Consider the following 14,103-nt stretch of genomic DNA (forward strand, 5'->3'; position numbering starts at 1 on the left):
CGACTTCAAATTATCTCGTTAGTTTAGCTTCACATTTGGGAGACAACCCGGTACACAGCTTACGCACTCACAAGGCCGATTGGGTTTGCTGATCTCTTCAGAGCATCTGCACGTCTATACTGGCTCTTGTATCGTCCAGACATCGACTGTCACACCCAAAAGCAAGCAACAACTATTCAAGTCAATGGCAGATTGGAGGTACAGATCATTTCCAACCCGCCCGGAACTTCCAACGATCTAAGCTCGGTACATTGGGCTCACGCGGCGGCCACAAAACACAACGCGTGCTATGTTTCTGTTGTGATTCTGTGGCCCACACCTGTGTGGGGATTGGGAGGAGGTTAGCCGGTTTGTTGGCGATGTTGCACGCACACACAGGACGGTTGCTTGGGCCCAGGATGATTGCTTGGGCGGTGTGGCCGACTCCCCAGGGAGTGAGGTAATTGGGAAACAGCTGGACTTAATTATGGAATAATTAATTAAGGGAGAGTTATCTACCTGTATAAGGGGGCGGAGCCAGTGATCAGAAATTATCTTAGGGGATGGGTGAGCTGGTGCTTTGGGCACGGCTGGGTAGCTCTCAGCTATATTTGATAACTTTCACATTATTTTAAATAAAGAACACCCGATGGATAACGAACCTGCTGTGGCCACAAATAACTCGAAGCGTGCCAGACCTCAGACCCCTCCCAATTGCCTGGGAAAATCCCTGGGTTTACCGTGAACACGTGGACCGACAGTCCCAAAAAGAGACCCACGTGTACATCAGGGCCACTGACCTCGTCACTACCAAATCTCAGTGGCAGAGTGCGCTGCGTCGCACGTGACCAGATTTTGGAATGTGGCGCCGCATTCAAGCGTAGAGCAGCAGGTCGCCGGGTGTAGTCGTGTAACTCTTAATGTAAACATTCATATTTTTTATCAATTAAATCATTGTAACAGGACACGCTCGTCGTGCTATTCGCGGATGGAGGAGGCGAAGTCGGAAATCTTGATGGATGCGCGCGATTCGCTACAAGAGGCGGTGGTGGTACGGCTGGAGTACATGAATGACTTGGACCAACAGCTGAACCAGAGGAGAACAAAGCTAGGTTAGGGGCTGCAGCACACCTTTGATTAGCACAATGCCCTACACCAGCCTTCAGAAGCAGCATCTGGAGAAGGAGGTGCAAGAGCTCAAACAGACGTTGCACACGCCCAACGACAATGTCGAAAGCCAGCAGCATCCGACGTGCAAAAAAGGGAGTGCTTGCTGACAGGCTGACTTTCCTGTTCTAGCTACTCGAGTTCCGCAAACCCGCTGTGCCACGATCTTCCTATGGAAACGCCGACCCCGACCCGACCGTGACCGTCATTTGTTGCAAATGTTTCGCGCGTGGCTGCGCTGTGGATCTGGTCGGTTCTTCTTCCAGCCCTACATCCGCACGATCACGGAAGATGCCGGTTGGCACTCAGGCTCGGGCGAAAACATGTGTGGGAGGGATCATGCGTGGCGGTCGCGAGACTCCAGGATTCAGTTTTCTACTCGCCTCAACAGTCTCGGCACCAAACTCGACCAGAGTATGGTGCCGTTTGATCACCACGTGGACAATATAGTCAGGTCCTGCAAATTTCATATCAGGACTCTACGACAGATTCGACCACTACTATGCTACGCACCAACACGGTGGAGTGTAGTATAGTATCGTATCATATCGACAAGGCTCGATTATTGCAACTCACTGCTCTACGGGATGTCTGCCAAAAACATTGCCAAGCTGCAGCGTGTACAAAACTCTTTGGCATGTGTCGTGACGGGGTACTGCAAGATCCAAACATGTCCATCCAGTGCTCGCTGAGCTGCATTGGCTTCCGGTTGCCCAACAAATTCATTATGAGATCGAACTCCTTCAACAAAGTGCTTGCCACAAATGGACCTTGTTGATCTCGTCAAGGAGCATAAACCATCACGCGAACTCTGGTCATCCTTACAGGGGCTTTTGGCTGGTCATCGGACAAAGAGAGTCACCGCATTGCGTGCTTTCAGATGCGCTTCTGAGGCTATCTGGAATGCTCTTCCTTCCCATGTTAGGAAGCCACTGGAGCTATACGCTTTTAAATCTAGATTGAAAACTAATTTCTTAAGAATGGCTTTTTGTGTTTAGTTTGTTGTCCTTCCCCCGCACCTCTGATTAGCATGGTTGGCTACGTACAGTGCGAAAGAAGTTCAACATACATACATACACCCCCTTTACTTCCCCACCCCATCCTTCTCCCTACCCACTGAGGCCTAGTGACCAACCCACAGAGGGGTGCGCCTTTGCTGGGGCAGGAGTCTAGGCGAGGCCGGTGTAGTAGCGGCTGTAATGTGTGCAAATTCTATATTAGAAAAACGTTGTTGCACATCGGATTATCCACGGAATAGTGGGCAAAGTTAGGCAAGATTTTTTTTGTTCCTCATGCAGTACTTTGCCGCAATATTATCGAGCTACCACAGCAGTGGGATCTTGCGGAAGGAAGCTATGGAGAAAGGCGGTGGCATATATGGCGCAGACCGTAACGGCCTCTTGACCATGGCCTAGCGATTGACACGTGGATGATTTCAAGTCATGGTGACCTCCTTCGCTGGTCACAAATTTGTGGAGGTCGACCTGCATGAAAAGACCGCTTCCCCTAAGTGCAGCGCCAAGCAAATAAGATGGCATCACTGGGCCTACTTAAACATTTTTTATGGGAACTTAGAGACGTTGGTATGGCCTGAGAAGGGTCAGGGTCAGGGTCAGGCAAGATTAAAATGACAGTTTTGAATAAAAAGGCATTCTAGAGAGCAACTGGCCAGTGGCGTTGATTGGCGGGATGCAATAATGTACCGAGCCCAGATCGCAGTTGGTCGGGGTGGTTTGGAGTGTTATAAAAAGGACAAAACATAACTGAAACAGCAATAACCTAAGAAAGTTAATAAGTTAGTTTGACAACAAAATATTACACTGGATAATCAAACTTATTATTTTTACAGTTATGAACAATAAAGTTAGTGTCTTCTTCTTCTAATATACATTACACCAATTTTCAAGAGAACATTTTTTTTACTGTAAAGTCAACAAAATAAACCTAACAAAATTATTTTCAAACAAGACCAAGTAAAGTACGGTAATAAGGACACGAAAAAATACGTATTAGCATGCGGCAAGCTGTAGTGCTGTCCCCCCCCCCTCCCCGCGTCTTGTCATTTGCATCTGCACTGTTAATGCAAATCTTATAATTCCCATCGACTACCAGTGGTTCACAAAAAAATGTACGGACTTTTTTTTTTGGGAGTGGGGGGTGGTGGCGACGGGGGGGGGGGGGGTAACGAAGTTTTGCATCATTGTTACATTTTTCTCCAAAAAAATGGACATCATCTGCTTTCAGATCAAATCGTCCGCATAAAATCACGTACAAATTGATGTTACGCTACCGTTAATAAAAACATCACAAAAATACTTTCACTCCCCCGTAAGAAACCTTGCGTTTCCCTCCCCTCCCCTCCCCATGCCCTAATGCCTACCCCATGCCCTAATGCCTACCCCCTACAATAAGTCATTTGGACAAAGCCATCTGACCACTCTCACGTAGAAATGTTTGGACTATGAAGCAAATGAGCGGTTATGTTAACGTCCCGTGAACATTGTAAATGTGATCTATAACAACGAAGCCGACTTCATATATGACCGGCCTGCATATTTTACGATCGTTAAGAATCAAACACTGTACATTCTGTACACAGAAACGAACAGAGAGCAACACTGGTTTAAAAAACTAAAAATAATCCCCAACAGTCAATGTGCGCGCACACACACACAAAGAACCAACCACAACCTTCCCTCAAGTTCTCAAGACTATACAGAATTTAAAAAATATAATTATGAGAAGACACGCAAACACGACAAACACAATACTCAAAAATACCGCCGCTGCCATTCGTTAAACGAGTTGTTAGGAAGCACAAACAGTGTTTTTCTTTTCTCTTCTCTCGACTGCCCCAAGTTCATCAGCGGAACCTGAACCTGGCACCCGCGGTCATCCTGACGCTCGCTCGCTAATCGAGCATTCGATGAAGCCGAGAGACAATAAATTAGCGCGCACACTCACTGCCATTGACAATCAGGACGGGGGGCGACGGGGGGCAGAGGGGGGCGAGGGGATGTGGGTTAGGTGACACGTTGCGATTAGGGGGTCATGGCTCAGGGCTCAGGTTTGGGGTTGTGGAGGCGGATTAACCAAAGACAGCGGACTCGGAGTCTCAGGATTACGCCTCGGTGCATGGGATTTGTGTGTAAGCCAAGGGTAAATGTGGATCACGGCAGAGTGTGTGCATTTTGGTTAAGAGTTTTGTGGATTGGCCGTTCGTCACTATGTGAAGGTTGCGGTCACGAGGACGGGGGTTGGGGGCGGTGGGGGGGGTGGGGGGTTTGGGGGGTGTGGGGGTGGCGTGGGGATTGTGGGGGGCGTGGGGGGGGGGGCGTGGGGGGTGTGGGGAGTGGTGTGAGGGTGTGGGGGTGGCGTGTGGGGTGTGGGGTGTGGGTGGCGTGGGGGGTGTGGGGGGTGTGAGGGGTGTGGGGGGTGTGAGGGGTGTGGGGGCGTGGGGGGTGTGGGGAGTGGTGTGGGGGGTGTGGGGAGTGGTGTGGGGGTGGCGTGGGTGGTGTGGGGGGTGGGGGGTGTGGTGAGAGGTGTGAGAGTGTTGGGTGGCGTGGGGGGTGTAGGGGTTTGGAGGGTGGGGCTACGTTCGGCAGCGCGACGCACTCACCAGGAATGACACGCGACGGGAGGAAAAAACAACAACGACAACGACAACAACAACAACACGATTGCACGCGTTACTCGTGACGAACGTTCACAGTGAGCTACGCGTCACCCCGGGGGGGGGGGGGCGGGGGGGTTAACTCGGCCACGCTAACGCAGGAGGAGGAGCAAGTAAAATAACAAAGCATTACCACCACAAACTGTGCAGTGGTCTGGACGACGAGCGCTCAGCCACGGGTCCCCGCAGAGGGTGATTACTGTTCGAAGAACGGGAGGAAAAAGCCTTCAAGGGGGAAGATGATCTGCAGATGCCTTCTGGGCCCATGCGGTCGTCGTTTCTCAGATCCATTCTCTCTGCCTTCAGAACAGCATGCTCTGTCTTCTGTTCTTGCCGTGCGCTGCGAGAGAATGACAAGCATCGTGCATTTAGTGCCACGGACCTCCGAATACACGCCAGCGCACATCGCCGCGCCCCGGAGAAGAGGTCACGAGGCGAACGATTCGGCGGTTCTTTTCTTCGGGCCACGTTCGTTTGTGATGCGTCAATCGACGTTGTGTTTGTTGACGCAAGGAAGAGGGGTTTACGATCGCCGACTGACATGGGTCAAACCTTTGGATTATGAAACCTGTTGTTACGCGAGGTGACGTTGTCAATAATGGGAGGGCAATTTGTGAATTAATGGATGGAACTGAATTGTATAACAAATTTAAATCAAAGATGGTCTTGTGAAAAGTACACCACTGTACATGCAGTATTAACATCTATAATTACTTTACCAAGCATTTTTTCTCACTTAACAATTATGCATTTCTTACGACCAGCAGCAGACGACCATCACGGTTCTGAAAGGCGGTTATGATTTCAACTCGCAACACGCCGCGCAGTATTAGCTCACTCTTAAGAGGTGCGAGAGGGATACCACAGACAAGCGGGAAGGCCGACATGCAACGAGCAGGTGCTATGAAATGCACAGCCTCTGCGGTCCTCTATATATGAAGGTGTCATCGGCCAATTAACGCGTGCTTACGTGTGGGAAGAAACAGGAGCACCCAGAGAAAACTCACGCGTGCAAGGGGGGGGGGCAACACTCGATCCCCATACAGAGGGAACAGGTGGGGTCCACATTTGCCACGCTGCATTCTCCTTGCAAGCCAGGGTATGGGCATCTCAACGACGATGGGAAGAGAGTTTCACAACATCTGCGTGTGGTCCACCAACCCTCGCCTCCACAGTGCTGGATCACAGGCGTGCATAGCCAACACCGCGCCCGGCTAAGATGGCGCCTCTGAACTACCTCTGGAGCCATGCCAGTCAGCTGCGCTCACCTAAAACGTACAGTGCTGGTTAAATTTCGATTTAAAGCTTTCGTGACTGCAGGGATTCATCTTCTTGGTTCTTTCGGTAAAGTCACGTAGAAGTGAAGTAATAAAATAATAAAAATAAACATAATAAACAATTCTCACGACGTTTTGGCCAAAACGCAAGCAGCCGTCCTCAGGTGAAAACCAGGTCTGTCGAGGCGACAGCGTCTGAATGAAACAGCACACGTGCTTGGAGCATATATATATAAGCTGTGTGCTGTTTCATTCAGACGCTGTCGCCTCGACAGACCTGGTTTTCACCTGAGGACGGCTGCTTGCGTTGTGGCCGAAACGTCGTGAGAATTGTTTTATTATGTTTATTTTTATTATTTTATTACTTCCCTTCTACGTGACTTTACCGAAAGAACCAAGAAGATGAATCCCTGCAGTCACGAAAGCTTTAAATCGAAAAATAAATGAGGCTTTCCAAATCCGTGTGCATGTTGGTCTGTTTACTTGCCATTGCAAAATTCAAGGCCACGATTCAAATCGTTTGAATGCCTATCAGCCCTGGAGTGTCTGCTAATGGCTCAGACCCGCTTTTATATTCTCGGTCAATTTAGTAGTTGTGCTCACCCCGTGTCCCGGTATTATCCCCCCCCGTTTCAGGTCACACACCAGGGTTGATATCCATTTGCACAGCAATTCAACATTTGTTTCCAAGTGCAAGTGTATCCGTGTACATTTGCAATTTACCTGCATCTCTCTCTAACCCTGATTATAACTCCAATAAGCCTGGCACCGAGCATATGAACCATTGCTTTTATATCCTCCCAAATCATCATCAGCCATAATCTTCTGTTGGATGAAGGCCTCCCCAATTTGTCACCATCTTTCACTGTCCTGCGGTGTAATAACTCCCAAACAATAAAAAATGTAATCGGCACAATACAAAAAATTCATATATTTTTGGCACGTTACGATGCACTCCAATTTACCAAACAGGTCAGATCATATTCAATTAGATTCAATTAGATTCATATCCCGCTTCAATGTGTAATTGACGGCTTAAGAAAGCGTTCAGTCAAAAGGCGCAACGTCTAACGACGGCGCTGGAGTCGTCGCTTGGCGACTTTACCTCCGTGGCGCATTTTGACGGCCATTGCATCTGTGGGGTGGAAGGGGACCACTGGATGGGACGAGTGTTCGAGCGATGCCGCTGCCACACGGCATGCTGGACCAACCGAGTCTCATTCTCTGCACTGTGATTCGAAGGCAGCTGAACAGCCCTGGTGTCCAAACCCTCATTCTTGATAGTGCACTGTGGAACAACATTTTTTTTTGTTCCTCGGTAGTAACTGTTATTTCCTAATTGCTTATGCCTCGAAAGTACAGAAAATGGCTATTATTCCCCACAAACTTTGCTTTTGTGACCAGGACAGTGATATTTAGTAATTTACCTATTTTCAATGAGAAAACGTGGTGTGCATGTGCCTTTCTTTAACATAAAGTCCTGGTCACAAAAGCAAAGTGTGTGGGGAATAATAGCGATTTTATATTATTTTTAGGCATAAACAATTAAAACATTACACTTACTACCTAGGGACTAAAATGATGTTACATGGTGTTATTATTATTCGTAGTCGTCGATTGCGTTTGTGGAAAGTGCCACTCTAAGCTCCCCATTAAATTTACATTGTACATACACAACCTTCCTCGTGTACATCGTCCCCTGCCATAGGAACTACGTCGTCCACCAGGGGCTTAGGGGCTCGCTGCAGTCGGCAACGACGCGTTGACTTTGTAAGCGTTTTCGCCGGCGCAGCAAAAGGAACATTTCAGCAAAATTCCCTTCTCCCAATTGTGACTCGACGAAACGCAGAGAACGGTGCGTTAGCAGATGCTGTTACCGGCAGAGGGCATGTCTTGAAGCGAAGAGCAGATCCTAACTGTTGGTGCACTGATAGAGTGAGCGGCTAGTGACCATGCCAAGGTGCTTGTCAATTGGGGTGGAGGTGGAGGTGGAGGAGGAGGTGTCAGCCAGAAATGCTACCAGACAAAAGCAAACGAGAGAAACAAAAACAACGGGAAGAAGTCACACATGAGAGCTGAAGGGAAATGAAAGAGATAAGACAGTTGAACAAAGCAGACTTTTGCAGAAGCTTTGAAAATGAATAAAAATTAATAAAGTTCACTCATGGGGAGGCAGATATATTGTTGTGTGGAGAGAGGTTACTGAGTGATGGTGGTGGTGGGGACCTTCACAGCCATCGGTGTCTGTCTTACCAGATTCTTGGTAGGAGGACATCCTGTGGCCAGGGTCCTTCTGAAGCTCCACCTCCTTCAGAGCAAACACTGAAATGACTGAGCACGAGTGGAAATACGGGGGAGGGAACACACGCACACGCACGCACGCAGAACCGGGGGTTGATGCTCCAACACCGTACACGTAGCCAACCGTGCTAATCGGAGGTGACAACTTTTTTTTGCTGTTACTGAATATCGTGCAATACGAAAACGACCACGATGATAATCTTGTTGATGACGGTGGCGTTGATGGTCGATTGCGATGACGATGACGACGACGACGACCCACCTTACCTCGCTTCCCTCGTCTCGTTTGATGTCCCCTCCCGCCCGCTCCGCTCTCAATCTCTCCCACCGCTCCTCACCGTTCACACACAATCACCATCTCCGCTCCTTTTCCCTACTTTGCGCCTTGCATTGGAACGAACTCCCCCTCCACACGAAGCAAGTTGCACCGTCCCCCTGTCGAGTTTCCGCTCCTCCCTCAAGACTCCCACCTCCTCTTACTGGCCCATCCTTCCCTCCATCCCTAGGCACCCACCGTAATTCCTGTACCCACTAAACCTCCCTCCCCATACCCCGTCCCTATTAACCGCATCACTTTTAGTTACCCTAATTGTACCACTCATAACCCTTGTAAAGCACCTTGGATAAAAGCGCAAATGTAAGGTAAGACGATGCTCATGGCACCACACTCACTGTCTGGGAGGGAGTGCACCTCTTCCCCGAAACTCTTGAAGTAGGGACGCTTCAGAGCATCCTCCGCCGAGATCCTCGTTTTGGCTTCGTACTGGGAACAGCACGGGGAGGAGGGGGGGGGGAGATGCGCAAGTCTCACTCAGGGCGGCGATTAGCACGGGTTGGCAATGTACGGTGCGAAGGAAGTTCAACGCGCACACATACAAGCGTGCAAATATAATGGCCGCGTTTCATTTGATTTAGAAAATCTGCAGATCGCAAGTTCGGCAAAAAAAAGGCAAACCTCGGTGGCAAATGTAAAAAAAATCGTGGGAATAATAAGAATAACACACGTGGGGTGTGCTTTGGAAGGCAAGAATGATCGGTTCATGACGTACGTCTTATTGATAGTTAATGGCAGTTTTTGAACGTACATCTCAATTTAGGGAATACATCAATGGGAATACACGTGCACACAACTAAATGCACCCTCACCAACCCAGCGCAGATGAAAGAGTCCGTTTTGCCTGAGGTACGTCCTACACTGCGTTATTCTATGAGCAACTGCCCTTCATTGAGAACATAATAATTAAAAGAACTACAACCCATGTTGGGGGAGTCACATGGTGTGGGGATTGCATCATTGCGTTGTAGCATGACGTCATGGCATGAGGTCATTGCTCTTTGGGCATGAGTTTTGAACTTGGCTTGGGAGCATGGCTGCTGATCTCAGACACGAGTCTGGTGCTGTCGTTAATCATTCAATCCAGAACAACACATTAATCAATAACACTGCCTCCATGGCATGGAGAAACTTCATTGCCACAAACGTCGCCTTTGAGATATATATTTTTGTTAAGACCACAGTGTTATTGACGAATGTATCGAGGATGTTTTTTGTTGTGAACTGTGATTTCCTTCTCGACACGAGTGGACAAATGATTTTTTCCAAATCTGAATTCCAGCCCTAATTTATGATATACACTGTGTCCAAGTAAACACCACGTCATGATGATACTTGTAAATATACACATGCTTCAAGTGTCACAAATGTACATCCTAAGTCGTGGAACTGCTTTTATACCCAAATTCCTACAATGTCTAACCTGCAAACAGACTTCATTTGGCAAAAAAAACTACTCGATGGATGCTCAACATGGAATAATTAATCGAATTATCAACTTCGTGTTAAAGGCGTTTCGAGTATTTGGCTACTACACATTTCCACATGATAAGCCACTTCATTGGGCTCTCGTTTGTGGGCAGGTCGCTTCTGAGATAGAGCTATACAGCTCAGTGGGCCTTAACCTGGGTAAAGTAAAATAAAAATTTAGTTCAGCTTTAGTAACTTGTGGGTGAAACAAATAGTTGTTTTTATACCTGTAAATGCGTATTCGGGTTAAAGGTCAAACCCCGATGGAACACGTCCAACGGGACCAACACCGTAGGACGCCGCCGGGTGGCCCGTAAACGCTTTGCCCAACCTCCAGAATACACGAGGTGGCCCCACCGAGCACACTCAACGTGAACCACGTGGTGGGCCAAACCCATGTGCCCTCCGCACACACAAGGTGATCCCGTATGCTGGCCAATGAACGTGTACAATACAAGTGGCCAGGGATGCTTCCGCGGCACAATGGTCAGCAGGCTGGGCTTCGGCAATCCAGAGGTCGCCGGTTCAATCTCCCGGCGCGGCGGTTGAGACAATAGTTTTGCACCTGATAGGCTCAGGGTGATGATATGATGATATCACCTTTACTCAATGGCATACCAAAAATAGGAAGACGTCTTCACAATTCTGGCTAATCGCCTGATGATGCTGGTTGTAATCAGCAGCGGAACGTCGTACTCCAATTGTGAATGTTGTGGGTTTACTCTCCAACTCACCGGTGTGCTGTACTAGCAACGAATTGGCATGTTTTGTTTATGTGACAATCCTTACTAGTCGGGTGGTGGCGGGTTTAACAACACGTTTATATTTCCGCGACCTAACCTTTATTGTGGATAACATTGGTCACGAAAGCCTACGCGTCAAACAGAGCAGTTAGTCGACTGACAAGTCGCATGGTCGGGTAAAGTGTGGGTACTCACATCTCCCACGACATCCAAGCCATTGCGTAAGAGTCGGTCAAATACCCTCTCGCCGGGACTCTCCAGAGCTCCCTCCAGTGGAGGCCCTTCCATTAACGGTGGCGTCAGCGAGCACTCGTAGGGCTGTGCCATCATTACCTCCTCCTATACAGTAGAACCCCCACTCTTAACGACGGTAATTGGTTCCACGACACCGGTCGTTATATGCATCACAACAGTGTCCGCATTATGTCCGTCGCGACAAGGCGCTGTAATACAATGAAATCGGACACCCGACAAAATCACCAGAGATATGCCCGTGTATGGAAGTAGGCGTGGTGTTCGCCCAAGGGGGCGTGTCATTTTGCTCATATAAACTCCTTGTGGTTCGTGAATCGGGATTAATCGTCGTATCGTTTCCGCCCAGTCGATCCGGCACCCAACTCAAAGTTCATCGGGCAGCCATCTTGAAAATGTCGATTGATTGGTGATCTATTAATTGGCGAGCAATACTTGGATCGGGTAGTCTTGTGACACACCCCCTCATTTGATTGGTTAACATCAGCAAGATCGGCGATTCCTGTCGCAGTCCGCTTTTATTGTACTACAGGCGCCCGCTCGCACCATCGGCGCCGGCGCTCTTACCAGCAGGAACTTTGAGAGCAGGTCCAGCCCGTCCACGTCCAACCTGCACAATCAGAAACACATCGCACGTGCGGCCGTCAGCGACACTCAGCGTGTCAGTGCGGTGAGCAAGACTCAACGTCGCCGACTTGACAGTCAATTGCGCGCTCATTCGTTGATGCATTTGGCGTCAGGGGTGGCACATTGGGTAACACTTGTGCCTGACACAAGGACATAGGTTCGATTCCTGACACGGGTGCCTCTCTGTGCATAGATTGTTTGTTCTCTGCCTGTTCTGCATGAGTCTCTTGCGGGTTCTCCGGTTTTCTCCCAAAGCAAAAAAAAAAAAACTTACAATGTAACTGGCATTGACCAAACATCCTAATTGAAAAATATAAAATACCTGCAAATTACTCAATTTGGAATTACTGCAACATGGCCCCCTTGCTGCAAAATTTTGGCAGGACCCTCCTGAAACGTAGCCTTGAGACTCAGCGACGCTTTCCTTGGTGAACAAGCACAACGCGAATAATTGGTGGGGCACACGAGAGTTCGATTCACACTTTGGCACAGGGGGCATTTACATTGAAGCCTTGGCGGAAGTCATGGGGAGAACGCCCGAGTCGAAGCACTGCCCTTGGGTCTTAAAATGTCTTCTCTCCTCCCACAGAGGTTCGTCCACTGCGTTTTCACACGTGATAAGAGCATTTAACTCGCGTTGAATATTTATTTATTTGTTTATTTTCCGCCCACGGTAATTACACCAAGATCCGGAACAAGGGGACGGCCTCGCTCAACCTGCTGCTGCTGCTGCTGCCAGATCGTGGTCGCGCTCGATGGTGTGGACATGAAGCCTGTGAAGGAGGCCGCCTGGCTCGGGTGATAAATCGTGCGGCGACACCGGGAGGAACGTTTGAAACGGCCCCACTGATGGCAGATCGCCACAGTGGCGAGATGTTAACTACCTCGCCTGGTATACAGGAGGTCGTGGCTTTGATCCTGTATATTTGGAGTTTGCACGTTCTCCCCGTGATCAAGTGGATTATTCTTCTGGTCCTGTGGTTTTTCTCTGCTCATTTGGAATCAACGCGCGTTCAGAATATTTGGCTGCTATACATTTTCACGCGATAAGCCACTTTGTTGAGCTATCATTTGTGGCCAGGTTGCTTCTGAAAAAGAGCTGTGTAGCTCAGTGGGCCTTACCTGGTCAAATAAAAATAGTTTAGTTTTAGTAAGTTTAGTCAGACTCCTATTGCACCGACGTCGCATGCCATGTGGCCCTGAGGTCACGGAACGCGATTTGCACGCAGACGGCCGCAATTTAAAAATCCCGGCTTGAGGGGGGGGGGGGGGGGTGACTCAGCCATGCATTCAGTGGTCAATGAAATAACAGTGGGGGGTGGATAGAGCCCTGCCACGAGGAATGTGAAGTTTTCCCCACGGGTAGCTCAGGCATGCACAGACAAGAGAGCACCACTGCCCTCACTCTCGTTTGAGGGTTGAAAAACCCTCAAAAGAGAGTCCAGTGGCAAGAGGGCAGGATGCGCCAGGATACGTACCGCGGCGCGTGGGTGATCATGGGCTCGGAGCGGTACTTGGGAAAGTTGTAGGACTTGTACTCTTCATTTGACGAAATCCCCGACCACATGTCCTCTCTGGGCGAGCCTGCAGCAAGAATGCAAGCGACGGTCGGCGCGCGGCAAGACGTGTGTCAAAGTCATGACACGTTTATCGCCTGCAGTTACCGCTCATCTTCCTTGTTTGTCCTTCAGGCAGGGTGGCACCGTGTTCAGCGCTCAACTCAGAATTGGAAGTTTCTGAGCTTAAATCTCAGCTGATGGCAACAGTGCTGGGAAGCTTTGCAAGTGTCAGCGCCCAGCAAGTCGGACATCATGATATTTGATCGAGAGCCCTTTTAAGCGGTCCCAGATGGGGCATCCCAACGCACTTCCGAGCGCGCACAATAAACGACTTGCATCAGTATCTCATCTCAAACATCTCAAAAAGGGCACCCCCAGAGGCAGCTGTCTGTGTGCGGCACGAGGTGCTCGAACAACGTGCGGCTTAGCAACAACACGTGGGAGAGCAGCAGCGCGGGGGAGTGCAGCAGCAACACGCGCACGTGTGCCCAGCGCGAGCATTACCCAGCATCCTGAAGATGAGGTGCAGCTCGTCCTCCACGGTGGAGCCGGGGAAGAGGGGTCGTCCTGCCGCCATCTCGAAGAATATGCAGCCCACGCCCCTGCGAGGAGAGGGGGAGGGGAGGGGGGTGGCCCGACATCGTATGAGAACGAAACGAGGCTCGGAACGTAATGTTTTTCGGCTGGGAAAGTGATGGGTGCGAGACAGACAATTGAGTTG

General features: G+C 49.4%; 1 protein-coding gene across 2 annotated transcripts in view; it reads right to left on the minus strand.

Annotated features, from left to right (window-relative positions):
- Positions 1 to 4,655: 4,655 nt before the first annotated feature.
- CDK17 (cyclin dependent kinase 17) overlaps positions 4,656 to 14,103 on the minus strand; it is a 136,222-nt gene continuing 126,774 nt past the window's right edge. The window contains exons 13-19 of one of the 2 annotated variants that reach the window (XM_078860812.1): positions 13,887 to 13,984; positions 13,302 to 13,407; positions 11,764 to 11,806; positions 9,070 to 9,160; positions 8,350 to 8,427; positions 7,974 to 8,112; positions 4,656 to 5,159 (exon numbers count right to left, since the gene is read on the minus strand). In XM_078860812.1, coding sequence (XP_078716938.1) covers positions 8,009 to 8,112; positions 8,350 to 8,427; positions 9,070 to 9,160; positions 11,764 to 11,806; positions 13,302 to 13,407; positions 13,887 to 13,984 — 520 coding nt within the window. In that variant the 3' untranslated portion in view covers positions 4,656 to 5,159; positions 7,974 to 8,008. The remainder of the gene's footprint in view (positions 5,160 to 7,973; positions 8,113 to 8,349; positions 8,428 to 9,069; positions 9,161 to 11,763; positions 11,807 to 13,301; positions 13,408 to 13,886; positions 13,985 to 14,103) is intronic. The other variant, XM_078860813.1, reaches the window with a different exon arrangement.

This window comes from Lampetra fluviatilis, chromosome 11 (assembly GCF_964198595.1).
Source record: "Lampetra fluviatilis chromosome 11, kcLamFluv1.1, whole genome shotgun sequence".
Classification (NCBI taxonomy): Eukaryota; Metazoa; Chordata; class Hyperoartia; order Petromyzontiformes; family Petromyzontidae; genus Lampetra; species Lampetra fluviatilis.